The sequence below is a fragment of the Ursus americanus genome, chromosome 4 (genome assembly GCF_024610735.1).
Source record: "Ursus americanus isolate L20-20 chromosome 4, mUrsAme1.1.p, whole genome shotgun sequence".
NCBI lineage: Eukaryota > Metazoa > Chordata > Mammalia > Carnivora > Ursidae > Ursus > Ursus americanus.
In genome coordinates, this window is record NC_142130.1 from 88,395,522 (window position 1) to 88,421,447 (window position 25,926).

General features: G+C 38.1%; 3 protein-coding genes across 10 annotated transcripts in view; 1 reads left to right on the top strand and 2 right to left on the bottom strand.

Moving 5' to 3' along the window:
• SON (SON DNA and RNA binding protein) overlaps positions 1-13,286 on the top strand; it is a 32,018-nt gene extending 18,732 nt beyond the window's left edge. The window contains exons 7-12 of one of the 4 annotated variants that reach the window (XM_045785550.2): positions 3,614-3,724; positions 4,867-4,983; positions 9,156-9,303; positions 11,349-11,420; positions 11,528-11,643; positions 12,220-13,286. In XM_045785550.2, coding sequence (XP_045641506.2) covers positions 3,614-3,724; positions 4,867-4,983; positions 9,156-9,303; positions 11,349-11,420; positions 11,528-11,643; positions 12,220-12,378 — 723 coding nt within the window. In that variant the 3' untranslated portion in view covers positions 12,379-13,286. Of the gene's footprint in view, positions 1-3,613; positions 3,725-4,866; positions 4,984-5,484; positions 6,672-8,414; positions 8,495-9,155; positions 9,304-11,348; positions 11,421-11,527; positions 11,644-12,166 lie in introns of those variants that run through there. The other 3 variants (XM_045785551.2, XM_045785553.2, XM_087861771.1) reach the window with 3 other exon arrangements.
• Positions 328-23,724, bottom strand: DONSON (DNA replication fork stabilization factor DONSON). 3 transcript variants are annotated; one of them, XM_045785557.2, is made up of 11 exons: positions 22,827-23,724; positions 22,008-22,088; positions 20,066-20,269; positions 18,966-19,144; positions 18,196-18,374; positions 17,468-17,549; positions 17,249-17,353; positions 16,589-16,787; positions 15,096-15,308; positions 14,121-14,266; positions 328-1,400 (listed from the first exon to the last, which is right to left on the bottom strand). In XM_045785557.2, the coding sequence occupies exons 1-10, from the start codon at positions 23,136-23,138 to the stop codon at positions 14,129-14,131; spliced, it is 1,692 nt and encodes a 563-aa protein (XP_045641513.1). In that variant the 5' UTR covers positions 23,139-23,724; the 3' UTR covers positions 328-1,400; positions 14,121-14,128. The 3 variants fall into 3 exon arrangements, with proteins under 3 accessions (XP_045641513.1, XP_045641514.1, XP_045641512.1); XM_045785558.2 differs by lacking the exon at positions 328-1,400 and adding an exon at positions 6,809-7,907; XM_045785556.2 differs by lacking the exon at positions 328-1,400 and having other exon boundaries at positions 13,363-14,266.
• Positions 23,725-23,879: 155 nt separating this feature from the next.
• Positions 23,880-25,926, bottom strand: part of CRYZL1 (crystallin zeta like 1) — a 38,741-nt gene continuing 36,694 nt past the window's right edge. For 2 of the 3 annotated variants that reach the window (XM_045785560.2, XM_045785561.2), the window contains 2 exons: positions 25,045-25,090; positions 23,880-24,321 (listed from right to left, as the gene is read on the bottom strand). In XM_045785560.2, the coding sequence (XP_045641516.2) occupies positions 24,222-24,321; positions 25,045-25,090 (146 nt within the window). In that variant the 3' untranslated portion in view covers positions 23,880-24,221. Of the gene's footprint in view, positions 24,322-25,044; positions 25,095-25,926 lie in introns of all 3 variants that reach the window. The other variant, XM_045785562.2, reaches the window with a different exon arrangement.

Sequence of the window (25,926 nt, forward strand, 5' to 3'; positions counted from 1 at the left end):
GATTCATAATTCATGGTTTAAAAACCAACACATGACAACTGAGATATTCTGTATTTCGTGTGGCTTTTGTTTTTGTAGTTGTCATCTTCTTTACTATATGAACCTCTTTGTAACTTCTTAATTTTTGCTAAGTATTTTAAAATCCTATTTTACATACAAGTCAGATGCATTTTCTTGGTTCCGTGTTCTTAAAATTAAAAGTTTCCTTTTATACTGTCTTTTAAGATACCTGCAAATTATGTTTGTAGAAAATAATTTTTCATATTACAGGGCTTATTTTCCGTATATGACTGACCCCTCCTAGTAATTCTTTTTAGCCCTTTTATATCCTTTCATTGACTTCCTAAGAAATACCTAAGATAATTATTCTATTTATGTAAACAATTGAGTTGACAAAAGGGGGAAGTAAATTGACTTAGGAGTTTTTTTTTCCTTTTTGACTTAGGGTTTTTTGAATGAGGAACATACAGAAGGTACACAGTTATAACTTGGGCTATGAAATGCATGTTATATTATGAATTTCATTGTTCCTGACACTTTTTTGGATTATGGAAGAAGTGGTCTGCTGTGTTGCTGTAGTAGAGAGATGAAATAACTTGGATAGGTTTTTATTAAGATGAAAACTGGAATTATAATTCAGAATACTTTTATGTAGATTTTACTTCTTAGAATAAATCCTAGCCTAAAGGAAATTAAACATTTCCCCCATTATAATACTTAGAATATTACTGTAGTATCATAATTAGACTTTATAATCTGTAGTGTATCGGGAAACAAGGCTTGTTGATGACAACTTGACAATAGTATTCTATGAGATGTAAATATTTTCCCCCCTCGTTTTTAGAAGGGCTTTTTAAAAAGCATCATAGTGGTACCTTTCACATATTCCTATTTTTGAGCAACATTAAAAGATGGTTAAGGCTCTATAGTTCACCTTATCCACTAAATCCACTGTATACTGTTTATAGACACATACGCAAGCACACCATATAGTCCAGTGTGGTAGTCACTGGCCACGTAAGAAAAATCAGTTTCTTAATTGCCCTGGGCGCTCTCAAGTGCTCATTAGCTGTCATTGTACAAAATAATGTTGGTCAGTGTTGTAGAGAATAGCTCTGATATTTTATGAGAATTTTAATACTGACATGTAACATTTGGTCTAGTCCTTGAGTATTAATGCTTTGGGGGTTATATTTGGCTTTTTGTGCATTCTTGTATATCTTGGATTACCTTGAAAACCTGGAGACATGCTTTTTGATTCATACTCTTGAGGATCCTTAAGAGGTTAAGATAATCCCGGTTCATTTTATTTCTTCACATTTAAAAATATGAATAGAAAATTAATGGATTACTATCTGGTAATAAGGTTTTGACATGAACTTGCAGCTCACTTGGTAAGCCTGTTGAGTAAATGAAATTGTGTTACTTCAGGAAAAAAACAGTTGTAATTTTATCTAAAGTAAATTTATATTAAACATCAAGGTTGCTATATTAAAATTTTAGCATGAGATGTAAACAAACTATTACTGAGATCTGAATGAAGTTTCATCGTGGGGGAAAAATGACGAGACAATTAGGTTATCTGCTTACTCAGTAAAGACCTAAGAAGAAAAAAGTATGAAGATAGGTTTTTAGAAGGACAGATTCAAAGGCGAATTCATTTGCTTTCCAGTTGGGAAGAATTTTATTCTAGGAAAATGTTATTCTAGAAATAGGTGGAAATTGGGAATCAGGGCTTGGGGTGATGGGTAGATAGATTTTCCACATTATCTCCTATAAGCGTAGACTTTATGGAATGAAAACCCATTTATACCTAAACATCCTCAAAAATTCATAGACTTCTACCCAAAGTAATTCAGGCAAGCTTAATGAACAGTATTTGAGATGTATCTGGTGGGCCTTCAAATTACATCCGTAATCCTACTTAACAATTTTAGGAAACTTCTAAGATGGGCTAAAGGAATGTACATTTCAGCCTAAAATATCTGGGTTCCCATTTAAAGTGCTAGCAGTTGATCAGAACTATAATTGAAGTAAAAAGTGAAGACACTAAAGTTTTTAGTGTTTAATTGTGACTTTGCTTAGATTATTTTTTATAGACCCCAGACGTATTCTAATTAGTGTGGGTAATTTACTGTATTGACTAAGAAATAAAGATCCTTCATTTGTGAGTTCGGTAAACAGTACAATTACAGGATGAGTTCAGATTGGTTTTGCTTTCGTTTTAAGAAGGTAATACATAAGAATATGGAAGAAAAAATTTAATTTTGCTAGAAGAGTATTATGAGGTGACTCAGCAAGATAACTAAGAATGATAGAAGAATAAGCGGTTCTGAAGGTAGGGGAAGGAAGATTAGTAATCCTTATGCCTGAGATAGAATTATTCTCTCATGGTCACATATCTTTCTCTACAACATAGGTCTTTATTTTAGAAGAAGTATTTCATAGGCAGTACACAGTTAAACTACAGGTGGCCTTTACTTAGCTTTTTAAGAAAAATCCTTAGCTGTTAACTTACTGACTTCCTTATGTTTGTCTTACCCATCCAGTACCTATAATCGTTCTTTGTAAATGAATATAGGAAAACCTTCCCATGTCAAATAAACATTTTCCGAAAACGAATTTTCTTGGGTGCAATCACTGGGAAATACTAATGGGTTAAGTTGTGTTAGAAGAAAAGTATTAAGAATTGGTGAGTTGATAAAAGTCAGTGTGAGCTCTTAACATTAGAACAAAGAACATCAAATACTTGATTTTCCTTTTATAGTTGAGCCTTCCACAGATTTGATAAATTGGGAATTTGCTCTAAAGATTACCCTTTAAGAATTTTCCTGGACATTATGAAACATTTAAAAAAGTTAAACCATAAAGTCACCTCTTTAGCACGACGTTTTTACGGGTAGGGTGTGAGCTTTGAAAAGGAAGACCTAAGGCATTCAGACATACCTCATTTTAAGTGTTTTTGTTCATGTTCTGTACCCCTACAGAAGTATTTTAATTTGAGTCATTAATGTATATAAACTGAAAACAAAAATATCATTTATTTAATATTTTTTGAAGAAGTGGAGTTCTTAAGACCAAATTATCCCTGAGCATCTGCAAGAAGGTGAAAAGATGTGTGTGGATGAGTGAAGGAGAGACCACTGATAACGATAGTGGTTTTCTGCTCTCTTATTCAAGAACCTTGCTTATTGCTTCTGAACATTATGCTGATAAGTAAGGTAAAATGAAAACTGCTAATACATATAAAATTAACAGTTCAAAAATATAGTTCAAAATTTCGAATTTCTCAATTTTTTGTAAATGACTTGTTAGTGAAGGCTAGAGAGTTTTAAGTTCTTTGCAGTTTTCTGTGATTTTAATTTGATAAAGTAGAAAATAGGAAATTTTGGGTTGGGTTCAACTGCTGCCTTTGATACTTTGTAACTTATCTTAAATCCTTGTCTACTTTCCAAGGTTCCTTTACTTTTTGGCATCTTTTCTGTACTTTGCAAGATTATTAATTTGTAAGACTGCTATTTTATTTTTGACATGTAGCAGCTAAAGATAGCAGTTTTTAGAATTTAGGGGGTCTATCGTAATTTGAGATAATTATCTATGTTTTCTTTCTTAGCCTGTGGACATCTCAACAGCAATGAGTGAGCGGGCACTTGCTCAGAAAAGACTCAGTGAGAATGCATTTGACCTTGAAGCCATGAGCATGTTAAATCGAGCGCAGGAACGGGTATGTAGCAGTTCAAATGTCTAAATGAGAATTTAATTAGGTAGTTGTGACATAAGCAAAGTGTGTGGCATGCTATTGAAATGTAGGTCCTTATCTTAAAAATCCAAGGAAATAAATAATTTGGCATTATTAGTTTATTTTAAATGAAAGTGATTTGGGGCATGATCATGCATTTAGTAAGTATTTATTGTGTACTATGTGGCAGGAACTGTTTAGGAGAGTAAAATAGAAAAAATTCCCTGCCCTTAAATAGAGTTTGTAATCTGGTGTATAAAAGTAGCTATGTGCCCATAGTAGCCCTGTGAGATGTAGGTACTATTATGATTTCCCAATTCCTGGCGGAGGAAACTTGACTAAAGGGTGGTTGGTTAGTCAACCTGAAACGAATATGATGCTATACGTTAACTACAGTGTAATTAAAATTTAAAAAAGTGATTAGGCAGTCCAAGTCCAGAGTCTGTACTTTTTTAACAGTGGACAGCTTTTCCATTTGTCTTCACATTCCTTTGGTAGATCTGTATAGAAACAGTAAATATACGTTCAGACAGATAAGGAAATACACTGCCTGACAATACCAGTGCAGTAAATCTACTTTGAAGAACTGACAGCTAATTCTTTAACCATCGCAATAAATGTTAGTGATTAATGTAGTGCTCAATTATTAAAGAAAGCTGTTTTACGTGTTTGAACAATTTCCTGTATTTATTACTCCAACCTGTCTCTTGAATTTATTCTGGATTTCTAATTCCACAAAGAAGGTAGTTAAAAATTCAGGTGATTATGATACATAAGCAGAGGGCGGGGATCTTTTGCTGTATGAACTGTTTTCTATGTTCATGTATCCCTGTGGTATTTTGAAGAATGAATATTACAGTTATGCTTTTTAGTTGTTAGAAATACATCTCAGATCTTGTTAGTGGGACCCACTGAATGTTACCAAAATACTTCTGTGGACTGTTTTAAGAAAACATTTTTAAATATGTGTAAATTCAGCATACTGGTTTAAAAGTTGAAGTTTTAAGTCTTACTTAGCCTTTTCAAGAATGAAATAAATTTCCATTTCATGTAGTGAAATAAAACAGTGGGATTTTGACAGGTAAGTAATTATACTTAGTTCATTGAGGCATCTTTTTTTTCTTCAGATTGATGCCTGGGCTCAGCTGAATTCCATTCCTGGTCAGTTCACCGGAAGTACGGGAGTACAGGTTCTGACACAAGAACAGTTGGCTAATACTGGTGCCCAGGCCTGGATTAAAAAGGTACACGACATAATGCACATGTGAAAGTGGCCAAGTACAAAGTTAAGATTTTTTTTAAGAAAATGTTGTATTAAAAATTCACGAAGAGGCCAGTGACTAACCAAAGTTCGTGAGTAAATTTGCTATGTGTGCATACTCTAGGATGGACACTGAAGATGGACCTGATTTGTGAGACAATGGCAAATGTATAAATACGGCTTAAGAGCCGCTCAGTTTATATCCTCAAGTTATTTCTGTATTGCTGCTGCTGGTTTTTTGGGGGGTGGTTTTTTAAAACTGTTTTGAATGCTAACAGTGTATCTCAGGTGCTGTTCAGAATGTTCCACAGTTCCTGTTGGACTACTAATCTAATGATTTCGAAGCAGTGGTTCTCAAATTTTTTCTCATCATGGGATACTTTATTACAGGTTTATTTTTGGTGGATCACTGCCCCCAAGAGCCCTCTTACCATCCCAGTTTTTCCATTTCTCTATTCCTCTGTCCTTCTTTCCCCTTCCTTAGTGCCTGTGCCCTCTTGTAAGCTCTCTTGGCCCTTATTCCTCACCTCTCTGGTGATCTCCAGCCCCCGAGCCCTATGGTTGTCAGCTGCCGGTTACAGCAAGTTGGTTGGGAGGCCCCAGTATTAGCACTGCATGTGGTGATTTTGCCATGGGACTGGAAGGCTGGGGAGGAGGGCTGGAGTGTGTATGGGGAGGGGGGTGGGCAGTGCTAAAGCGGTGGTGAAGGGGGTGGGGTGGGGACAGAGGATATTATCTGTGGACCACCATTTAGGCCCTGGTGGCCTCTGGTGATCCACAGGCTCAATTTGAGAACCACTGATCTCATGAAAAAAACAGGATATAATAAGACCTAAATTCAAGGGAGAGGACGGACGCCTCGTGCTGTGAAGATGTAGGTGCTCCTGGTTTCAGCTTCCTGCAATGAGACCTGTGAACTCCACCTACGGCTGCCTCATTGTCGGGGGAGTCTTAGGTGGTTAAGAAGGGCTTTCTAAAGAAATGCCTTCTGGTGAAGGGATGTGGTTTGGTTGGATGGGTGATGGGAAATTTGTTTCAGGAGTACTGGCAGCATGGCAGTGCTGAAACTGGGAGGCTTCGTGGTCTAAAGGATTGGGAAGGTTTCTTTATCCCGCTGTGCTCCTGACTGCTTTTGTGATCATGGGCAAGTAATTACTTGGAATTTCAGTCTCCAAGTGTCATGAGAAGACAAGTCCTTATTACTGCTTCACAGGGTGGTAATCAGTAGCGTGACGGGCACCTATGAAGAATTGCTATGATTGCCAGGAAATGAACTGAATTTTGGCAAAATGAGATTTTGGTTGCTTTGGATCTTTTAATCTCATGGTATTTCAGTTTTGATAGCATTATCTCTGATGACCCTTTTATTAACAAATTAATATAAAACATGATACACCCTCAGTTTGCCTGCCATTTGGGGGGGGAGATAGTTGCAATAATAGGTGTATAGTGAGTATATGGTCAGATTTATGAAAAATTTACAACTTGTTTGTAATTTACTAGGGATTGGTGTTGGAAAAAATGAAAATCTAGCAGAATAATTTAAATGTTGAGTTCATTTTGGACTTAACTATATTACAGTGTTTAAAAATTTGCGTAGTATTTGAAAAAGGCTCTCATCTCATTGGGAAGAATTATAATTATACACCTATTTGAATAGTTTTAATCCTTTAATAAAATTTAATCTTGAAGCTGACTGCTCAGTATTTCAGGAAGTTAGACTGGAAGCTCTATGTGGATGTTTAGGCACATAAAAATTAGTCTTGTACATTGTTAGGTAGAAACTTCTGAATGCTATTCCATTGCAAAATTTTGGACTTCATTTGTATAATGAAGTATTGATCCATAATGCTTATATAGTTCTAAAAATCATGTTAATATAACTGGCAAAAATTAATCTCTTAATGATTAAATTAGTTCCCTGCAAACTTTCCCTTAATTTTTTTTTTTTACTTCAGTCTTGTAGGCAGTTGACAGGTTTTAAATAATTCACATCATGTTAAATGTTATGTAAGTCATTTTGATAAATATGAGATGTGTTCATCAGAGAAGTTTTTAATAAGAAAGCTGTGCTTTCAGAAAAACTCCCATTTATATGTTAACAGAAGAACCATTGCATTTGATATGAAAGGAACATTTATAAAAATGTGGAAAAGTCATTAGCTGAAAATTTAACATTTGTCTTCACTGTCAAATATCACAGAATGTCTGTTTATTGCGTTTAGAAAACTTCTTCAGTGATCATACAGCTTTTCTTGCCTTGCTGTAGCCCAACACTCTCTTTTATGATAAAAACCCCATGGAATGCCAGCATTCTCCGTATTCTTTTTAGTTTGTTGCAGCATATTCTTAGATGAAAAAGAATGAGAGTTTTACCATTATTACTGTTTGTCAGTAAAACATTTTTAACTGGTAATTGATTTCAAAGAACCTTTATTTTCTAGAATTAAATGATTTGGACAATGACCCTATGGGTATTGTTTACTATTATAGTTTCATTAGATTAAGCAGCTTTTTGGTGAACTGTAAACACACTGGGGTAAAGAAACATGAAGATAGTAGAGAGTGGAAACCGAGTTGGAAGCCTGGGTTATTTGGGGATTTGCATTATACTATCTGCACAGTTGCCCTTTTTTTTAGGAGTGTTGCCTGGAAAAGAGGGGCGGATGAACCTGGAAGTAAGTAAAAGTCATTCTAGGTGTGTAGCAACAAGGCAGTTGATATCCAAGCATCAGCTAACTTTTCTCTTTATACATCAACACTGCATGGCCTGCACCAAATAAGGAACTGAACCAGGGGTATGTTTTTACCTCCACAGCTGCCTCCTTCCATCAGAGCACCTTGTTGAACTTAATGTCTAGTCACACATCATTGGCATGCTTTCTCCCCAGCATATAATTTACAAAGCTGGGGAAAAAAAATAAGATGATACACATGTTTTACTACTGTGTGTAAAAACAAGATTTTAAAAATTTAGTATTAACTTATCAATACAGGAAACAATGCATACTCTCTCCAGAGCTGCCAAAAGTTTTGACTCCCTCTGTTGATAAGTTAATGACTTTTGCTATATATTTGCTAGAGAATGTAAATCTAAAATTTAATAACAAGGGGAAGTAAAGCAGGATTTGGAGATGTTACAAATTAAAAAAAAAAATGGCCATAAAGATCAACAGTAGAATTCATTTGTTTTGTGTACATGGATGTCCTTTAAAATAGAGGCATCGCCCATTTATTTCTTAATGTGTGAAAATGACTGTTGACCATGCTAATGTATAGAGTTGTGCATCTTGTGACATTAAGTGGTTTGCTGCTTTGATGGAAATTATGGTTCAGTGGGTTGGATACAAGAGAGATGACTGTTCACAGAATAACCTGTGAACTTTCACCCCTCTGTATGGAAACTTGTTTCAGGGCCAAATCCTTGTAGCTGTCTTCTTGCCCCGGTCAGTGCCAGCCCTACTATTCACAACACTGCTGCCACCGAGGCCTAGGTATGTAAACGCTTAAGGAGTTTTTTACAAGTCTTTTAACATCACGCTAGGTTTTAAAAGAATTCAGTTTCAGTTTGGTTTAATGACAGGGTATTTTATGTGACTGTCCATTTCTTACTGTGTAAATATAAATAGTTACCTTTTGCTTCATAGGGATTTTCTAAGTAAAATATTTTTACTTGCTATATGGTAGAATGGGGAAGAAAACTTGGGACGTTAACAGTATGCTTCTTCAGTGTCCAAACAATTTCTAAATGATTTCTGGGCTTTATTCATTAACTAGGTACACCTGGGACAATTAATATTATTGACTGTTTTAACATTGCCTTCTTTTTATTTTGCAAGCTAAGAAGAGATACCAGTGAACCTAAATAGTGGACGAAAACAGGAGTGTTCTAATATTTTTTTTTTGGAGGGGGGCATGAGGGCCACTGTTTTAAACTGCCATTTATTTGCCTTATTTGACTTTCAAAATACTATTATGTTAATGTGAAAATAATTAGAACATCCACACTACAGTATGTATATAAGTATAGAAATTTAAATTTAATTGTTGTATCAGACCTAGAAGTAAAATAAGATTTTTTTTTAAGTTACACTGAGTTTGTAGTCAAATTCTAACTGTGAAATGGGGACATTTTACCTTTCTTTCTTTGGATAGGATCAGTTCTTAAGAGCAGCCCCGGTAACTGGAGGAATGGGAGCCGTGTTGATGAGAAAGATGGGCTGGAGAGAAGGAGAAGGATTAGGAAAAAACAAAGAAGGAAATAAGGAACCTATCCTAGTTGATTTTAAGACAGACCGAAAAGGTAACACATTGTTTCGGGAATGTTGATTATACCTCCTTTAATATTTAGGGTTTCATCACCATCCTGCTTTTTTTTTTAAGTAAGCTCCTTGCCTAGTGTGGGCTTGAACTCACAACCCTGAGATAAGTCATATGCTCCGACAGAGCCAGCCAGGCTCCTGTTTAAAATAAATTTTATTTTTCCCCCCCAAAGTAACCCTCCTACATATCGATGTCCATGATGCTTAACTAGAGCGTATCTACAGCTTTTTGTTAGGAAACAAAAGTTTTACCCATTTGTGGCAGCTTTTGTAGATATAGATGGAGTCACTAATTTGAGCTAAAAGGTGGTCTTATGTTAGTTGCTAAATATTATGGAAATGTGCAGATTATCAGTGTCATTGAAATTCCAACTGGATTTCAGTGTTAGTAAATGGTATCCCCATTTTGTTTTCTCTCAACAGGGAATATATACTTGTCTTTGTTTCTAGGTTGTATTTTTTTCCTTTCTTTGATATTTTATCCCATACATTCTCCTTATTTCTAAGAGTGCTGTTTTGTCTTCATTTTATAAACCCGTTTGGCATGTCCCTCTTAAGCTCCGTAATTGAGTTTTCTTGGGTGGGGCTGGAGAATAGTAGACCAGTTGCTGACAGCAGTGTCAGCTCTTCCTATTACCTTGTGCTTGGGGCACCTTGGAACTTTTTATCTTTCCTAGTACTTTGTTACTCAGATGGAGATCAGTATACATAGCCTGCATGCAGTTGCTAAGTATTAAAAACATACTTAGAGGGGTGCTTGGATGGCTCAGTTGGTTAAGCATCTGACTCTTGATTTTGGCTCAGGTTGTGATCCTCAGGGTTGTGAGATCAAGCCCTGCATTAGGCTTAGCATTAGGCGTAGCACTAGGTGTGGAGCCTGCTTGGGGATTCTCTCTCCTCCTCTGTTGCTCCGTCACGTAAAAACAAAAAAAACAAAAACCATATATACACATATGTATGTATACACTTAGTGCTCATTGGTAACAGCCAATTGGTACTTTTAAATAATTTCTTTCCTTGGAATAATGTCTTCCATAGAATCAGATGGGACTGGGCTGTCAGCTCAGTGTGATTGCTATAGCTTGTATAAGTCTCATTTTTAAGAACTGGAAAGTTCGGAACTGGAAGTTTCCTTATCTTTGCAATCAGAAAGGCAAGTTGGAGTTAATACTATTGTTAAATTATTTTGTATCAATGAATTTGGAAACCAACCAGCTTGGACCAAATTGTGTGTCTTGTAAAATGTCTTGCATCGGAATTTCTGTATTGTCATTCACATAGAATACTGTGATGCCATTTGTTTTTTTTTTTTTTCAAATTGGAGGGATTTATTGTAATGGTGGTCCAGTAGGCTGGAAACAGCATGAGAATCATCCTGTGCTGTTAGCATTAATTCAAACTCTAGATTAAATTAGAAAAGGACATTGTACTGATGTCACATTGACATTGTCTTACACAAGTTGAATAGATTTTTTTGTGTCATAAAAGGTGATTGGTTGGAAGAAAAGTGAGATCGTCTGTCTTCTGTGAGCAATCTTCATTTGATAAGTCAGAAAGGGGTTGTTTGCTCCCATTTATAGAGACACCCTCTCACTTTTAATTGGGGTGTGTGACCTAAAATCCTCACCTTTTGGGGAACTTAATTAACTGAGCAGTGTTTAAGGGATGGGAAGCCTTTAGAAATCGCTTGTAATAAATAGCCACTACTTTTTAAACTTCTGAAGAAACAGTCCTGGGCATGTTAACTGTGGCACTTAATTTATAGATATATTCATATGTTAGGTTTTTGTGTTTTCTGAACATTGATTTTTTATACAATTTCTAATACCAAGGTATATGAACGTATAAGTATATAGGTTTATATATTGAAACACAGGAAGACAAATCAAATTATATGAAAATCGGGTAGTGGGAGTTGAATATTTTATTGGAAGGCATAGGTTCCTACAGAGGGAATCATTGTATATTATAATTTAAAATGATGCTTTGGAGTTTATTCAGTGAACATTGGCTTTTTATTTTAAAGGTCTTGTTGCAGTAGGAGAAAGAGCACAAAAGAGGTCCGGAAACTTCTCTGCTGCAATGAAAGATCTGTCAGGTGAGAGTACATTTTAATTTCCTCTTGTCCCATCCCCACCTTGAATTCGTAATTTGTTGCCACAGATAGTGGAAATAATTAACAAATGGTTATTTTTTTCTCTGCAGGCAAACATCCTGTGTCTGCTTTGATGGAAATCTGTAATAAGAGAAGGTGGCAACCACCAGAATTTCTCTTGGTCCATGATAGTGGCCCAGATCATCGCAAACATTTTCTCTTTAGGGTAAATATGAATTTCTGCATTAATTGTATACCCTTATTAATTTGATGACTTAGAGGGTGAGGGATAAGCATTGTATGGTCACAGGATTGATACATTGTGGGTTGGGAGTGAATATATGTGTGTGGGTAGAAGTGGTAGGGTTTTGGGGTTTTTAAATATTTAAGTATACTTTAATATGACCTGTTAATATCCTGCTTTTCAAAAATGTTGGAGGGAAAGATGTGGGCAAAATCTGGTGAACAATTTGTTGACATTTTCTAATGGAACATGGGGAATTAATTTAGTAGTTTTATCAGAGATTTCTCCATTCCCTGCCCCCCCCCCCGTCCCATTTGGAGACCTGCTCTTAATTTGCAGTCCCTTTTTCCAAATGATTTGCTTCTTCTGGGTTGAGATTAATTTGACTTACATAGTGTGGGTTTTATATTTTTGTAAATTATTTTTCTAGCATTTAGTGAAAAAATACAAAGCTAATAGATATTAAAGTTTGATGCTGTTCTTATTGTATGTTTTTCTTGAATAGGTATTGAGAAATGGAAGCCCTTACCAGCCCAATTGTATGTTTTTCTTGAATAGGTATTGATAAATGGAAGCGCTTACCAGCCCAGCTTTGCCAGCCCTAATAAGAAGCATGCTAAAGCCACAGCAGCTACTGTGGTTCTTCAAGCAATGGGCCTTGTACCAAAGGACCTCATGGCTAATGCCACTTGCTTCAGGAGTGCCTCACGTAGATAGATTGAGGTTTTATATTAATCATTTCAGATAATTTTACTCTGCATCAAAATGTATTTCCTCTTTAATGTTGTAAATATTTGGCAATTTAAGACATTGTGTAAAAAGCAATCTGTACAAACATCTCCAGGCTTTGATTTTTGTACCATGGAAATTGTATTTAACCATACAGGGTTTTGGTATGTTTATATTGTTTACCTTAGTGATGTATTTGTTTAAGTGGCTAACATCCAAACGATTGTTTGAAGGCATCCGTAATCTTCAGTGTGGAATGTTAAATAACGCTTTTATACTGTATTTTGTACTATGATGTAACCTCCCTTCCTTATGGCTAGGCTGCTGTAACACTTGCCTGTAATCAGTGAAGGGCTGTGCACCTTGTACTAGTTCACAATGGGTTCTGCTGGACAGATACTGGGCCAGTGTTATTGAGGTAATCAAGCAAGATCTGTTCCACAGGGCTAATGCCACCATCTCCCCTTAAAGTTTTGTAGAGGTTATAAAAAGAAAGTGCTATGTTGTGTGATGATCTGCACTAAGTCCTGCGTTCCCATCAAAGCCACTTGGGCCATGAGAAGGGAGTCAAAATGAAGTCCGATTAGAATTTACTGCAGAGGCCAAGTACATTTAGTATGGCATTGAGTTGTGATATAGTTTTACTTTGATGTGCATTTTGAATTTCAGCTACACCTAGATAGACGTTAAATGATAATTAAAATGCTGTAACCAACTTATCTAATAAAATCGGCACCCAGCCACTATTTTGTTGACTATGAGAAAGTTTAAGTTTATGTTAATTTTTAGGGTCTGATAGAATATTTCATGTGTATTACAGTGGTATTCATAATGCTATGTCTCTAAACTTTATTTTCAAAAGCTTAAGGCCCAAATATAAACTTCTCTGGAATAAATGTGGTGTTTTATTTTTTGGATCATAAAGTAAACACATACTTCTTCGCTAAATACTGTTATTTCTTTACCCAATGCTTTTGATTTCTAAGTACTTTTATTTTTAAGAAAATTTGAATTACACATCCACACACACACACCCACACACACCCACACACCTACAGGAGCATTAAGTACTACACCACGACAGCTGAGCATACATTACAATTATTAACACTATTCTATGTGGAATACAAAATACCCCTATCTGAATTAACATGCATTAAAAAACCAAATTTAATATACTTGAGAATAAAATTATAAATCAGAAGGAAAACAGCAGCTAAGGTAGACAAATAATCATCAGCTCAGCACTTATTGTCTACATTTGTACCTTCATAAAGCTAGAACCTGCGTATAGTTGTAGGTGATTCATCAAATAGTTCTGCCCTGATACCATCAGTCACAATGCCAGGAGGTAACTGATGGGAATTTAGCTTCAATTTCCCATTTGCAAGGAAACACACTCATGACATTCCATTTTCTACTAAGTTTATGATTAGGTTGTAAGGGTCTAGAAGTCTCATTCAAGTTACTGATGTTTTTAAAAAGTGGGGAGTTATCTTCGTATCTGAACAATCTAATCAGAATATTAAAAAATGCTGATTCAAAATCAATCCTGCTTAACACATGTAATAAAAATTAATGTAAAAGGTTAACGATTATAAACATTTGATACTTTAAAAGATAGTTATATATTCCTTTAACTTCCAAAATGAACTTTAGAGCCAAAGGGATAACAATCTTGAATTTCCTTGCTAGAAGGCTTTTTCCTCAAAGATTCCTTTTAGGCTTACTTTGGTGTTCAGGATCTCCAATTATAAACGTAGTCACTCATTTCCACATGCCTTAAAGATGACTTTCCCAGTATTGGTGTTTGACTAAGTTGGTCCAGAGTCTTAGGATGCAACCCACAGTTAGCAAGTTCCTCATGAACAGTCTCCTGTGGAAATTTGTACTCTAGTTAAAAAGCACATCAGTCTTCGAACACTCAGATTTTACTTTTTTAAAAATATTTTAAAAGTTTTTTTTTTTTTTTTTAGTAATGTCTATACCCAGCGTGGGGCTCGAATTCACGACCCTGGAAAGCGTTGCATGCTCTTCTGGCTCAACCAGCTAGGTTCCCCTTTATATTTTAAAGTAGGCTCCATGTCCAGTGTGGGCTTGAACTCCCAACCCTGATACAAGAGTCGCATGCTCTACCGAGTCAGCGGGGCACCCGTGAACACTCAGATTTTAATAATTACCACTGGAACTTTTGAGAAATACCTGCCTTACTCATTTGTTTATAGGGGAAGGCAATTCATTGACAACAGAAGCTGACTCTAAAAAGTTTTCACATATAACAACAGCATCCACAAATAAATTTGGTTATTGCCAGAAGTCTGGCAAATGATAAAAGCATGAGGCAATTTTAAAGGTCTTAATACCTGTAAATAAAAACCTAACTATGTCCAAAATTAAAGGCAAATACTGGTTAAATACCCATAGTTGTTTATAATGAAAGAATCAGGTACTATTAAGTTCTGGATCTGAGACGGCCGTGAACATAACTTGCCTTTTTGGGAAGTTCTTTAGTCATTGTTGAGTACAACAACCTAAATTCATAAAATTTACCTAAAAAAAAATCCAAGTCTTATCCCTTCATCTTCGTAATTCGGATTGATAAATAGTACAGTTTAATAACCTGAGACACAAGTTTGGCTCATTGTAAATCACTTAATTCCATCTGAGGAAACCAGCTACAATGAATGCTTACAGCGTCTACTTACCTTATCCAGTACTTGATCCACTGGCAGGCAGATATTAAATACAGCAGTTGGCTCGTGTGTATACAGGCCAGCAGAAAATGATCCCTTCTGTGAAGATTTGAGTAGCATCGTTACAGAATGTAGAGAATGAGGCATGATAGGACCCGTAATCTCCAAACTAAACTGATCTTTGTATCCAGAAACAGCTTGTGTCTTCACGTTTACACTTCGTGCCTTCAAGAAAATTTAAAGAAAAAATTATGGTCACCATCTCTCAAGCTTTTGTCCCCAGCTAAAGACTTGTTCAGTAACTTCACTTGGGCTTTCCTCTTCACCGGTTATGGACTACGAGGTACAGCACAGAGCGAATGCAGTCAGTGGTACTGTAACAGCGCTGTACGGGGACAGCGGCTACTACACTTGAGATCACAGCATGAAGTAGTTCACAAGACACCGAAAGAATGCTATAGGAGTAAAAGGGTTAATTCTCCACCTGTAGCACATCTCCAAATTATGACTCAGTTTTAAGCATGTTCTAGAGAATATAATTTTTCATATGGTATCCTGATTTAGTAATACACTTTATTAAAAAATTTTTTTTAAGCAGGCTCCATACCCAGAGTGGAGCCCAATTCAGGGCTTGAACTCACGACCAAGATCAAGACGTGAGCTGAACCAGACGCTTAACTGAGACACCCAGGTTCCCCTATTAAAAATTTTTTTAATGGAAGTAGAGTTGACACACAATGTTACATTACTTTCAGGTGTACAACAGTGATTCTACAACTCTATCCATTATGCTGTGCTTGCAAGCGTAGCTCCCATCCTTCACCGTACAAGCCATTATAGTACCGTTGACTGTATTCTCTAGGCGCTAACTTCCATTCCCCTGACTTACTCTATTTCAAAACTGGAAGCACGTACCTCCCACTCCCCTTCACCCCTTTTTACCCACCTCCCATCCCAATTCAGTAATATATTTCAATGCAGAATATTGGGCAAATAAATATAAGAATAAATTCTATTTTTAAAAGTAAATAAAAATTCTATTGCTAGTAACATTATGTATTTTGTATTTACACGCATAATTTTTTTCAACACTATGGATATACAGCTATTCTTTTCACTTATCCATGATTCAGGTTTTGAGATTAATAATTTAACATAACAATCTTGGCTAGGTTCTTTCAATGGTTAAGAAATGAGACAAAAGGAGATTAAGCAACTTTTCCATATGGCAAAATGCTTTTGTTGCCATTTATGCAGTCAGAAAAAATTATTTTAATGCAAATCAAATTAAAACATTTCATATAATTACTATATTTTCATGTAATTCTTTTGATGTACCTTCGTATCAACGAATTTTTTTACTGGGAGGAAAACAAAGACAAAATCTGCACCATACAAAATGATAGGAGTTATTAAAAACAAATCAAGACTTTGTTCTTGATTTCTTCTTAAAAGGCTAGCTTATGAGGATTAGTGTAGAATTTTTCTTTTTTCCTTTTCATTACCTTAAGCATTTGCATTGTGGCACCTCGGAAAGCTATAGGCGATAAGAGGGTTGGTGGAAGTCCTGCCTGTGGACCGGAGCTAGCAATTAAACTCTTAGAGTTGATCAAAAAATTCAGCAACGTAAGGGTATTCATTCCCTTCACCAACACAACAGACTCAGGTCTGTGATCCATTCGCACTTCATGTTTCTCTTTACGTCTGAAAATGACAATCAAGGAACTTGCAAATTTAAATCCAATACCAATGGAAAAGTCATCTTGATTCTGAATCACCTGGGACCCTTTCTTCCCATTCCGAACTGGAAAAGCTCTTGCTACCCCACTCTGCTGCAATTATAACTCATCTGTTTAAATCAAAATGATTTCTCTTTGACCATCTGAATTTGCTAGAAGTTGATACCTAACAAAAACTAGTTTCTTCTCTAGTCAAAAACATGCTCTATATGGAATGTTTTCATTTTTAAAAAATAGTTCAGTAATAATTGTTCATGGTTTACTGGTACTTAGGGAGTTTATTTAATGTCATGATGGAGAATTAGTTTAAATATGATCTTAAGATAATTTAAGATTATAGTCAAAACTGTCAGTCAATATTACATACATAGCTCACTAACTTAATTCAATGAAAACCAGCTGTAGGTAACACAACTGAAAGGATACAGCTTGATAGAGAGTATGTCTGGTTTTTTAATTTTATCTTGCACACCCATCTCTTCCAGCCAGGAAAAACTTTCATCTTCATCCTCATCACTGATTACTTGTTCCCTAGAAGATTGTTAGAGTTAGAGTTTCCATTTCATAAAACTGTTCCCTCTATAAAAAAACTACACTGAGTCCATAAGGCCTTAGGTGACGTAAAAGCTGATTTTAGTCACGTACTCCCTCTGTTCCAGGCTTGTTCCAGATGCTTTTTTCTTCTCATGGGCATTTTCTTTTATTAGTGGCAGAGAAAATTCAATACCTACGTGAGAAAAAAAATATATAACTGAGTTTTCTTTAATATAATCTAGAAGAACTTAACGAGTGTGCCCTACTTTTATAGAGTAGGAAATCTGAAGATTGGAGCTTTTACACTTGATTAAAGCAGTAGCTTTCAAGCTTTCTTGACAGTAGCCCACAAAACAAACACACACACACACACACACACGCACACACCCCCACACCCCCCTCCCCCCCGCTTCAAACAAAAGGTTCAGGAAACAATACATACTCTCACTACATGTGGTACTCTTTCCTAAAGTGCTGACTGAGCCTACTAAATAGATTTCATGATCATTAATGGTTGAGACAGTTGGAAAATCGTTATTAAAGGGGGTAATTTGTACTATCATGGACTTTCCAGAGGAGTATATTCAGATAGGAACCTTACAGCTCAACATGTGTTTGTCAGATCAGAGAAGGGAATACCATTAACTTAAAGCTATGCATAAGGGACAGCTTAAGTCACTGCCGGGAAAAAATCAGAAATAAAGAAGATGTTACTTAAAAAATACAGGTAAAACTGGTAAAAGACAATTCAACTGGTACAAAGACAATTCAAATTTTAGCTCTTAAGGAGAGTAATTAATATACAGTATGGTATTCTCATTTTAACCCAACGGTTTTACCTTCATTTTTCATTGCTTCTCTTATGCCTCTAGTTGTAGGAGATATGAGAGCTGTGATTACATCATTTCCTGCTAATCCTGCTGCGCGGAACAGGATAGTAAACTGATAGGTACAAACGTAGAAATATGGGCAAAGTTTTGTCTTCAGCAGATTATAGAGAGAAGTGAAGCTCACAGACCTATGAAGCAGCAAAATTTTCTTTAGATTTTTTACGTATTTAGCTTAACATCTAAAATTTAGTTTTTTATAATTCGGTTTGATACTCACTTGATTGAAAACACAACACAAATATTACAGATAATGGTTCTAATTTCTGCCACTACATAAATAACTTGGCTTTTACAGGACGAAAACTGGTCATGAGACTCACTGATGACTTCTGAATACTTTAACGAATAGTGTTTACCACTTAAACACTAAACGTTTTTTCTTTAAACAAAACACAATTGATAACTGGCTGCTGACTTTCCTCTGAGCAGCTTCTGCTGATGAGAAAGGAAGCAGCCACTGAGAAGAAATAACATAAGACAATGTCTGTATATATTTATGTAACATTTACACGTAATTCCACAATTGCATGAAGAGTGAATAAGAGTTAAAAAAAAAAGGGAACAATTTAAATGTTGGTTATTAACAGTTTAGAAAAAATAAGTCAGAAGGACACAGAGATCCTTTTACCACTACACATTTCCACATCGAAAATAAGGTAAGGAGAAAACACTGATAAAATGAAAATTCACTATTAGGATACACAAGTTTTTAATCTTACCAGTCACTCATTAAAATGTGTTGCAAGGTTTCATCATTTGACCAAGGGTTTATCTTTCCAGCCATTTTTCTATCAGCTCCAATGCGAGGGAACAGTGGGAGCCAAGGAAAGGCAGGGTGGAGCCAGTAGATAAGGCTCTGCTGGAAGGCGCAACGGAGCTCCGTGGAGAGTTTGGGATCCTAAGATCCAGAGATGATATTGAACAGTTTTTGCACATTAGAAGTATAAAATTTCATTAAAAAGCACTGAACATACCACTTATTCTCAGAATTTTTACTGCTTCCTATAGGAAAGTATTAATAACTGTTACAGGGGCTAAAATGTAGTTTATTCTTGCCAGCATTTATTGTTTGTTACGCACAGCAGAAGGCAGACTTGAATACAGATGGGCACATTCAGCTCTCCTGAGAACAAGGACGATGTTGTTACGGTGGGGGGTGGTTTGGGTGGGGATTTATATTGTATGTAGGTAATACTATGTTCAACCCCTCTCCCTTCACAACTGTTTCAATAGTAGCCAGTAAAAATGGGTAATGTGAATTAAAAATCATCCTGATTTATTTATTAAAAAAGATGTACCAAGGCCTCTTTTAGGTAATCACTTTTAACCTAGTTTGAGTTGATGAGCTGCTTGAGAACATGGCAATGACATCTCTCCAAAACCATTCTAGAACTTATTAACTCTACTACCATATTTACAACAAACTATCAACCAGGTAGCAAGAATTAGTGTGTATAAAAAAAGAATACACATTATATCCGAAAATCAGTAGAATAACCAATCTGCCTTTTCAATTGCCTTTCGTATCTTTCCATTTTCTTTCTCAAAAGGCCTTAGAAGAATGGTTTAGTTCAAAACAATTCCTGCCTATAACATGAACTAATTTGCAGGACAGGTCTCTAAATTTAATGGGCAGTTACTGAATCTGACAGAAAAAAATGCATGAAAGCACCATTTAGGAAATACAAAATTTCCCAAGTCTTTGTGTCTCTAAATGTCAGTACAAAAACTTAATAGGACGAAGTATCTGTGACATTTTGTAAGGAAGTATGTTTTACAATTGTTACTTTAAAACATAACCATTTTCCTTCAGAATTACCTGTATACTTTGAGGCAAAGTAACTTCTGTTGCCCTACAATGCTGGATGACACCGTGAGCCTCTTCCTGGGCTTTCAAATGATCTGCCCAAGTAAAGGGTTGAGAAGAGGTGAAAAGGAGTCGAGTTTTAATACTCCAGTCCACAGGTAACTCAGTACTTTCTGAGGATGGAATATCAGATTCGGAGAATGATACTTGTGGAGTCTTTTAGAAAACAAAGAACACAAAAATTAGTACAGTATCAAAAACAAAACAAAACCCTTTGATCAACTAGCATGATCACTGAAATGTCAAAATTTTATAAACTGTGTAAATAACACTGAAAATATACTACACACGATGAAACATTCCAGAAAGAGTTACACTACTGTTGAGTGGTTTTCTCCGGGAAGCTGGGATTTATTGTTGTTATGGGTGGTAGCGGTGGAGGGCCCATTTTACCTTTTAGTTTACATATAGTTCTATATAGTTTAGTTACAGGAAGCATGTACTATTTCCACGATCATAATTAAAAAAACCCTAAAATCTACTATTGATCTTGCTGTCAAAGTAAAAACCTTCCAAATGTTTTATTATTTTTTAAAAGATTTATTTATTTTTGTGGGGGAGGAGCAGGAGGAGAGGGGGAGAACCTCAAGCAGACTCCCTGCTGAGCGAGGAGCCTGACTCCGGGGCTCAATCTTTCCACCCTGAGATCATGACCTGAACTCAAATCAGGAGTCAAACACTTAATAGACTGAGCCACTCAGGGGCCCCCCAAGTATTTTAAAAAGCACCTTCTAAGCCTCTCAAACTCTGGAACCAGAGTTTAGGCTAAGCAGCTCCTGCAGGTAACTTAGGCAGGGATCTTAAGAGACCATATGTAAAAGGCATTTCCTGATCTCAAAATTTCCTTCCGAACTGTTTTGCTGTCCTTTCAAATAAATTTTTTCCACTTTACTGTGATTCTTTGAGGTGACATCATAAAAAAATAACAAGTAAGGGGGAACTATTTCTTTTTTCTTTTCTTTTTTTTAAAGATTTTATTTATTTGACAGAGAGAAAGAGAGAGAGTACACAAGCAGGGGGAGCAGAAGAGGGGCAAGCAGGCTCCCTGATGAGCGGGGCACCTAGACCTTGGGATCATGACCTGAGCCGAAGGCAGTCGCTTAACCAACTGAGCCACCCAGGCAGCCCTGGGGGGGAAGTATTTCTCACAGACCCTGTGAAAGCTGTCTATTTACATGAAAAGGAGAGTGGGCCTTAGAGAGCTCTACCAGCCTGCTCCTGTTAGGACAAACTATGTTTCTGTTAAACTATCGCAACAGGAATACCCTAGGAATGGTAGCAAGAGTGCGTGTTGTGGTGGTGTCAGCAGGGTTCAGTGATATGCCACAACCTGTGGAGGTAATTTGGGGATTTTGTTTGAAGATTCAGTTAAGGACTAAGCTCAAGGGGCACCTCGGTGGCTCAGTCGTTAAGCGTCTGCCTTTGGCTCAGGGCATGATCCAAGGGTCCTGGGATTGAGCCCCGCATCAGGCTCCCTGCTCTGCTGGGAGCCTGCTCCTTCCTCTCCCACTCTTGTGTTCCCTGTCTCGCTGTCTCTCTCTGTGTCAAATTAAAAAAAAAAAAAAAAGAAAGAAAAAAAAAAAGACTAAGTTCAAAATGCAGCTGAGTGTGAAGTGATGAGCTGGAGCTGTGACCACCCACAGAGGAGCAGTGTAAAAACAGTTGGAGGTAGAAGGAGAACCTTTATCTACACCAACTCCAGCGTTGGAAACATCAGAAACATCATTTTTATATCATATAAAGTCCATTAGGGTGCTGATGCCATCTTTTCAACCCTGGCAGAAATGCTCACTCCCTCAACACTCTTGGCAAAACGATTTTCCAAGTAAATGTTTGAGCGGTATGAATTTAGATTATAAGAATATACATTCTAATAACATTTAAAAACTATTACCTGGAGTAATTCAGTAACGGTTGTTCTTTCAGGAAACTTCTCTTCCCACAGCAAATCATTTTCCTGATTAGAATCTAAAAACTGAGGGGAAACAACGGTGCTTTTTTAATCCTAAGTGATGCTGGAGTTTGCGTTAAATACGTACAGAGCCTCACCGGCAAGCAAGTTCTTCAATAAATGCCAAGTGCAGGAATTCACATGCAAATCACTAGATCAGTGTTTCAGCTTTGTGTCGGAACTTTACCATCAAAGAACTATTGGTCTGTGGGCGGGGTAAGGCCGCTGATCTGTGCGTCTAATAACTGATGTAGAAATCTCAAAAGTTCAAAAGGCTTTGGGGTAAGAAAATGCTAGGAAATTCGGACCCCAGGACTCCTCAGCATTCCTCCATCTCCAGAATATTTTCGAGCGCGTGAAAAGGGAGGCTCTGAATCACGCAGGGAAGGAGGGTCTCCTGTAATTTTCCCAGGGACTTCCTGGATGAGTCGTTCCAGGATTTCTCGGACCGTCTTCCCACAGGTCTCTAACCCCAGGGGGCCGCGGCCCAAGCTCCTCCGACCCGGCCCCTCGGGCTGGACCGCCGAGGCGCTCCCCAGTTCCCTACGCTTCCCTCAGGACGGGCCGACGGAGCCGCTCGCGGGGCGCACTCCACACAAAGCCCACCTTTCAGAGCAGCCCCTCCCAATGCTCGGGGCCCTTCGACCGCGACGGCTACGACTCCCCGCGCCCATTTCCCTTCCACAGCGAGAACTTGCCCTAATTCACAGCCGAGTTCCCGCACTGAGAGAGCCCCTCGCCTGCCGGGCCCGAGACACTCACCGGGCCCTGCGCCTCCTGCTGGCCGCGGGGCGGCCCGTCGGGGGGCTCCGCGGCGGCCGGCGGCCGGTTGTCCAGGCGGGCGAAGGGGTTCCTGCGGGCCGCGGTCGGGCCCCCGCCACCGCCTCTGCCCGCCGCCGCCGGGAACGGGCGAAGGAGCAGCCCGGCCGCCAGAGCGGCGCGGCGGGGCGCCGGCTCGGGCTGCTCGCCGGGTGAGGCAGCCGCCCCGAGGCTCCCGACCCTTTTCCTTCGGAGCCGCAAAGTCTCGGGAGGCTTCCTGAAACTGGGCGAGTAGCCAGGCACCGAAAGGGCCATAACGCGCGGCTCACGCAGAGGGGGCGGCCGGCCTCCCCGCCGGCGCTTCCCGCGCGCGCCGGCCCCGCCCCCGACGTGGCCCCGCCCCTGAGGCGCTGCAAGCGCAAGCGACGCTGGCTGCACGCGAGGCCCCGCCCCCACCCCTCGGTCTGGTCCAGTCCCGTCTGCTGCCCCGCGCTGCCCCTGGGTCCTGGGTGCCGAGTGGCTGGGGAAACCCCCGGTCCGGGGCACAGATGTGCACTGCCCAGTCTGGCACCGAAATAGCTGACCGCTATTCAGAGCTGTAGCACAGAGGTAATGAGCCCAGGACGTGGCGCTTGGATGAAAAGGAGACGTCACACTTGAGCTGCTGCTTCTTAAGCTTACAGAGGGCAGTGGCGAGGTCTAGAGCTGACGGGAGGGGCCTTCGCCTCCAACCCCTGACCGAAAATAGAGAATCCCGGCAGGAAATCAGCAAGTGCAGCCTCCGAGACCCCTGCCCACGAATCGCCACTGCAGCCCCCCAATCCTCTCCACCCCGCACACGCTGCAGCTGCTGCCGCTGGCAAGTTACGGTGATGGTCCTGTTTGATCCCGAGGAAACCCTGAAATAAATGAATGCTTGAAAAAATTTTAAAGTGTCTATGGACTAAATCCTTTGAGACTTGAAAATATTAACTCAAATGATTAAATTATGATAGCAAAGGCTTGTTAAGGAAGGAAGATATTGAGAACGGAGTTGATACAAAAGAAATAACGGTATTTCGGCAAACCAAAAGACTAACAACTTTATCAGTAGAGCAGCGTGACTTTTCCTGAAAGCAATTTTCTTCACGGGAAGAATTTTATAACAGAGGCAAATGTATAGAAACAAGCAGAAAAGATTTTCAGAATATTCCCTTTAAATATTAATTACGGAATTGACCATTTGTACAATAATTTTTCAAATACTTCTTAAAAACTTTAACTGAGCGTCTTGACTCATAGCAGGAAAACTGAACAATTTGCTTTTATCTTCCTTGACTTTTTAAAAAATTCCCAAGGAAACTCTGGCTTCAAGTACTGGAAGGGGTTTATCCAACTGCGGTCTGACAAAGAACAAAATTAAAATTGAACAACTTGCTTTTTTCTTCCTTGATTTTTCTGAACAACTTCCATGGAAACTTTCGCCTCATATAGTGGAATGGGTTCATCCAGCTGAGGCCTGAGGAAGAATGAAATTATTATAAAGTTAGGACAAGGTAAAGATGAGTAGAACAACAGGATGGTAAGTGACAATTGCTATAGTTCAATTCTATTATTTTTTAAAGATTTTATTTATTTATTTATTTAAGAGACAGAGAGAGAGAGTACAAGAGCAGGGGGAAGGGCAAAGAGAGAGGGAAAAAGAGAAGCAGACTCCCCACCGAGCAGGAAGTCCAACCTGGGGCTCTATCCCAGGACCTGGAGATCATGACCTGAGCTGAAGTCAGCTGCCCAATCGACTGAGGAACCCAGGTGCCTCAATCCTATTATTTTAAATAATCCAAACAAACTTGTCCATTAGTATTTCCACTGTTAAAAGCGGTTAGGTTTTGATGGGGAAAAATGACTATCCACTCCCAGATCCAACTTAAACAAAACTGTACTTTTCCCTCTTCTCAAGCTACGGGTTATTTCACATCACTTTGGGAAGGGTGATGAGAAAAGCAAAGGTGGTGTGGCGTGGTGTGGAATGGGTTAAGGAGAACTCATGAGCCACTTCTATCTTAGGGAATACTTACTGGTGTATCACAAGATAAACTTTGACAAATACTAAAGAGCAGCTATTTCTCCAAACAAAATACGGAGGCAACAGGTATGCTGCGAAAACTGAAACAAGTGGAAATGCTTGCCTTACCTCCTTGAGAATAGAAAAAATAAACAATGATTTGGTTACTTAGCATACCTAAAGACTCCAGTTGATAGCTTCTCCATCACATCTTTTAAGATACGTAGCTGGAAAGATTGTTAAGGTGGCAATGTAACAGAGAGAATTGAACAAAACCAGTCAATAAATAGCCGATGTTAGGCAGGACACCTATATAAGTCCAGCACTCTCAGAAATTGAGAATTCAAGTTATAGAAATTCTATAAGCTGTGACGTTTACCTCGAAAACAGGGAAATGGGGAACAGATGTGAGAGGAGTGGAAACATAACAGAGCCTACACTTCTAAGTTAGGACAAATGGCAGAAACAGCAAGCCTCATGCCTCGTACTAAGTAATGACTAGTGTTATCCCAAGCGGGTAGGAGTGCAGTGGTGTCAGGTTTTCCTTCTAGCACTATGTATGATATTTTTAGTTAAAAACAATGTTAGCACTTGTATCTCTTATGTTAGGTGCACATTTATTCACTAAACTGGCTGTTAACTGGCTCAAAATTTGTGTGCAGAAAAGTTAACAAACTGTAGTTTGTCACTAAGAGAATCAAAAAATAAGTGTAAAATTAAGAAAAAAATTGAGTCATTTAATTGCAATGACAGTTTTAGGACTGAGAGTCTATGTAATTGCAAGTACTAGAGAATGACATACGGCATATAATCACACAGTTGGAAGGAGGTCTGTTAAATCACAAGCAGCAACTGGCTCACATGTGAACTGACTGAGGGGGGCTTAGCACAAGTGAGGACTAGAGTCTGATTTGGGACTTGAGAATTCAGGACTTTAGAAAATGTAAATTAGAAAGTAGATACATAAGCCATTTTAAAGATTTTCTTAAAGAGGACCTAAAGAATATTCTACATACTGCAAATCCACTTTCTACTTCTGTTAAGTGAAAATGCCAACTG

Coding starts and splice junctions, on each gene's coding strand:
- DONSON (XM_045785557.2), bottom strand. CDS start 23,138: ATGGCCCTTTCGGTGCCTGGCTACTCGCCCAGTTTCAGGAAGCCTCCC. Junction 15,309..16,588: donor CCACAATGCAAATGCTTAAG/GTAATGAAAAGG, acceptor ATTTTCTTGAAG/GCACGAAGTGTAAACGTGAA. Junction 14,267..15,095: donor TGGATCAAGTACTGGATAAG/GTAAGTAGACGC, acceptor AAATTTCCACAG/GAGACTGTTCATGAGGAACT.